General features: G+C 35.3%; 1 protein-coding gene across 1 annotated transcript; it reads left to right on the forward strand.

Annotated features, from left to right (window-relative positions):
- Positions 1 to 2719: 2719 nt before the first annotated feature.
- Positions 2720 to 3217, forward strand: LOC114278456 (uncharacterized). Its single transcript, XM_028220502.2, has one exon. It carries the CDS (start codon positions 2720 to 2722, stop codon positions 3215 to 3217), a length of 498 nt encoding a protein of 165 aa, XP_028076303.2.
- Positions 3218 to 4017: the final 800 nt, after the last annotated feature.

The following is a 4017-nucleotide window of genomic DNA, read 5'->3' on the forward strand; positions in this document are numbered from 1 at the left end:
TTTTGGAAAGAGATGTAAAATGTTTTGGCATTGGCATTAGCATTGCATATGCATTCACCTTATAACTCTATTAAAATTCATACATTGTGTTAGAGTTTTTCTACTAGGCTTTAGCTCACCCTATGTAGAAAACCATTTTCAGATACTGATGGTATGCCTCCATCAAGGCAGTAGCTTGTATCTATTTTTGTACAAGGCTAAGGTTTTATATGTATTGAGTTTAAACTTACTTTTGTTGTAACCAAGCACCGTCTTGGAAAGTTGTAGCCATTAGAGTATTAATTTATCTGTTTTAACTTTTATTTCATATCTCTTGCTTATGACACATGCTATAAATTCATGGTTAGGGCTTATGAATGTATAGTTGCATGTGTCATCTTTTTATAACAATTGATTTATATGAATGTAAAGATATCATATTTTGAAACGTATTATTAATTGGCAAAGATTGTGAGATGGTTTTATTGTTATATTTTGGAGGCGTTACAATTTTAAACTCAATCTCAACTCGACACAAAAACAATGTTCAATGTAAAACCCAAGTTATGTGTAGAATTATTTTATTGGATAGATTGGTAATTAAATTAATTTATATGGGTCATTTAGTAATATTAAGGAATTAGTTATGAGATGGTATTATAATTTCTATTACTTAGATGGGTAATTTTGCAATCTTGGGAAATTAGGTTAATAAGCCCACAGGTCATGGTTTTAAGCCTTGGAAAAAAAACAAAAAAACAAAACAGAGGTTGGTGAATTGCTGTGAAGGGTTTTGGAGGCAGCAAGGGTTTGAAAAAGTAAAAAAAAAATAAAAAAAACAAAGAGAGAGGTTCAAGTGATGCTGCAAAGTTTTATGTAACCTGTGGTAAGATTCAACCATTGATTGGGGTAAGATTCTTGTATCACTAATCAGTTATTAATTTTCTATTGATGAAAAAAAAAAAAAAAAAAACGCCGAAGGTTTATGTAACCTGTTTGTGCCTATTTGGTTTTGAGAGCTTGATGAATGGTCCCACATGTGGAGTGTGGTCTAGGTAAAGAGTAGAAACAGTGGAGCAATTTGGGTGGGTGTATTTTGACATTTGGGTTTTGTACATTGGGTAAGGAGTGTTTGGCTATTGAATTGGGTGGATTAATTTGGTGTCTCTTGGATTTTAAGCATATATATATATATATATATAATGGGTTCTTGTTGATGTGTGAAAGACATCAAATATTAATTTATTTGAGGTTCTATTTATTAGGTTTGTGTGATTGAATTGGTGGAGTTGGGTGTCTGGAGTTAGTGTGGTGGAATATTATTTTAAGCATTCGAGGTAAGTAACCCCCTATCACTGTTGGTTCATTTTTATTCCTATTGAATCGTTTAAAATTATAAATATTTATTTATAGCCTTCATGTTCTCTTAAAATAAAATATGGGTCAAATATAAAACAACATCGAATATTATTATGAAAATTATTTGAATATTTTGTGAAACTATTCTGAAAATTGTACCAAATGTTTATTCTGAAAATGTTGAATATTTTATTTAAAAGTTGTGTATTGTTTGAATTTTGAACATCACTCTAGTCTGAATATGATTTGGACCCTAGCTAATGTGGGTTATTTATTGGCACAAAAACTAGTTTCTTTTGGGGTTTTACCACTGGCCTAGGTGTGGTTTTGGGCCTTGTCACGGGCTAAGTGACTGTAGTCATCAAGACTTGAGTTTTGTGAATCGCATCATTGAACCATCTGAATATTGAACCATCGATTTGAACAATAAAATTTCTTTGAATTATCTCATTGTCTTTTCAACTAGAATGCATTGCTACTCTGTTTATTTTCAACTATGAAACCATCTTACAAAATAATTGCTTATTTATTGAATTGTAGCAAAAATATATTTATTGGTTATCGACTATTTTTTTTGTATACTTGATCCAGCTAGCAATAATGGTTGTTTATTTACTGGGCTGTCTAGCTTACCCTTATTTTATTTTTTTTTTCAGATTTTGAGGAGTAGAGTTGCGTGGGGTTTTTACTTGTGAGAGTGCTGAGAGTAGGACTATGATTTAAGTACTTGGATTATTATTTTGTTAGTGGATTATATTAATGGACTTGGTGGACAATTTCATATGATAAGAATTATTTATTTTTCTGGATTTTGGTATTTTGATAATTAAATATTTAATTTGAGTATTTTATATTGTTTGTTTATGTGATTGGACTCTTAGCCTTGCATGCTCACTTAAATGAGTGTGTGGCGTTGTCATGGTGCTTGGGGCGTGACAATTTTGTGGTATGAGAGCCAGTTTATAATTTTAAAGGCTGGTATAGAATAGTGGTGAGATTGGGTAGATGTAGGATTGGGAACGCTTATAATTTGGTATAATGTTAATTTTATTTACATGTTATAGGGACTTGAGAATAAAATAAGATGAGGGTTTATTATTGATGCATATAGGTTGTAATGAAACATGAGGAGACATTGGCAAATATGGCTAAGAATACACGCCAAGGTCAAATGAATCGATGGACTGGTAATAACAATCGGCGAGGGAATGTGACTAATAATGGTAGTGGTTCTCAAGCAGTCGGAGGAAATCAGGGGTAAGAGTTGGGACAACAAGAACAAGTTGCAATCCTCAATCCAGTTGGAGTAGTTCAAGTGCTTCAGACTTTGGCTGGGGTGGTGCAACAACAAACCACCATAGGGAATAACTTGACTAGACTTATGGAGCAACAACAACGGATGCAGCTAGGCGTTGGGCCATATCTGAGGCCACGTTGTAACATTACTGAGTTTAAGAAGATAGCCTTGGCATTTGATGGAGCCACCGACCCTTTGGAGGCTAAAAAATGGTTGGCAGAAATGGAAAAGTTGTTTCCCGTTTTTGAGTGTATGGATGATCAGAAGGTGACCTATGCTGCGTTTATGCTACAAGGGATAGCTAATGATTGGTGGCAAATGGAGAAGCGCATACATGAGCATGATGCCAACCCATATACATGGGAAATGTTTAAGAATGCATTTAGTGAGAAATACTTCCCTAGGAGTGTTCCTCTACAAAAACAGAGGGAATTTTCGAAGTTGGAGCAAGGGAATAAGACAATTGTAGAATATGAAGCCGAGTTGATGAAGTTGTCTAAATTTGCACCAGCATTTGTAGCAGACGAGGATAGCAGAGCACGAAAGTTCGAAGGTGGGCTAAGAACGGACATTATGCAATAGGTGATTCCTTTCGAGTTTCGTACTTTTGGAGTAGTGTTGAATAAGGCATTGCTGGTTGAGAGTGGCCTCACTAGGGCCCAATAAGAGAAAGAAGAGAAGTATAAGAAGAGACCTAGTTCTTCCAATTTCCAAACTAATAACAGCTCGAAGGGCAATGCTAAGAGACAAATGGGTTCTAGATGTAATGGGTTCTATCGGGATAGTGAGTGTCGTTGGAATACTGGGGCTTGTTTCTCCTGTGGGAAACAAGGGCACAAGATAGTTGATTACCCTAACCGGAAGGGGCATGAGGCTGAACAAAAGCCATGGGCAAATAAAAGAACAACAGACAGAGGGTCTTCAGGAAATCAAAAGAAAAATGGAGGTCATAAGCCAAAGACTCAGGGTCGAGTGTACGCACTCACGCAATAAGATGTTCAGACTTCCAACACAGTTGTGTCAGGTACTGTTTTAGTGTCTTCTGTTTATACACTTGTGTTATTTGATTCTGGCGCTACAAATTCATTTGTGTCTATGAGATTTGTTGAGAAATATGGATGGAAATGTGTCTCTAGAGAGATCGACTTATGTGTTGAAACCCCGATAGGAGGTGTTATGGTTGCTAACTTAATTTGCAAATCTCGTGTGGTTAGTATGGATAATAGGAAATTACTTGTAGACTCGACTGTTTTAGATATGTGAGACTTTGACATAATTCTTGGAATGGATTGGTTGGCAACCAATTTTGTTTTTGTTGATTGCCGAGGCAAAAGGGTAGTATTTCAGATTCCTGATCAACTAGAATTTTGTTTTGTGGGTAG

Source organism: Camellia sinensis, chromosome 10 (assembly GCF_055761805.1).
Source record: "Camellia sinensis isolate YWXY chromosome 10, ASM5576180v1, whole genome shotgun sequence".
In the NCBI taxonomy this organism is placed as follows: Eukaryota; Viridiplantae; Streptophyta; class Magnoliopsida; order Ericales; family Theaceae; genus Camellia; species Camellia sinensis.

What these genes read in the sequence shown, in the direction of transcription:
- LOC114278456 (XM_028220502.2), top strand. Translation starts at nt 2,720, where the DNA reads ATGGAGCAACAACAACGGATGCAGCTAGGCGTTGGGCCATATCTGAGG.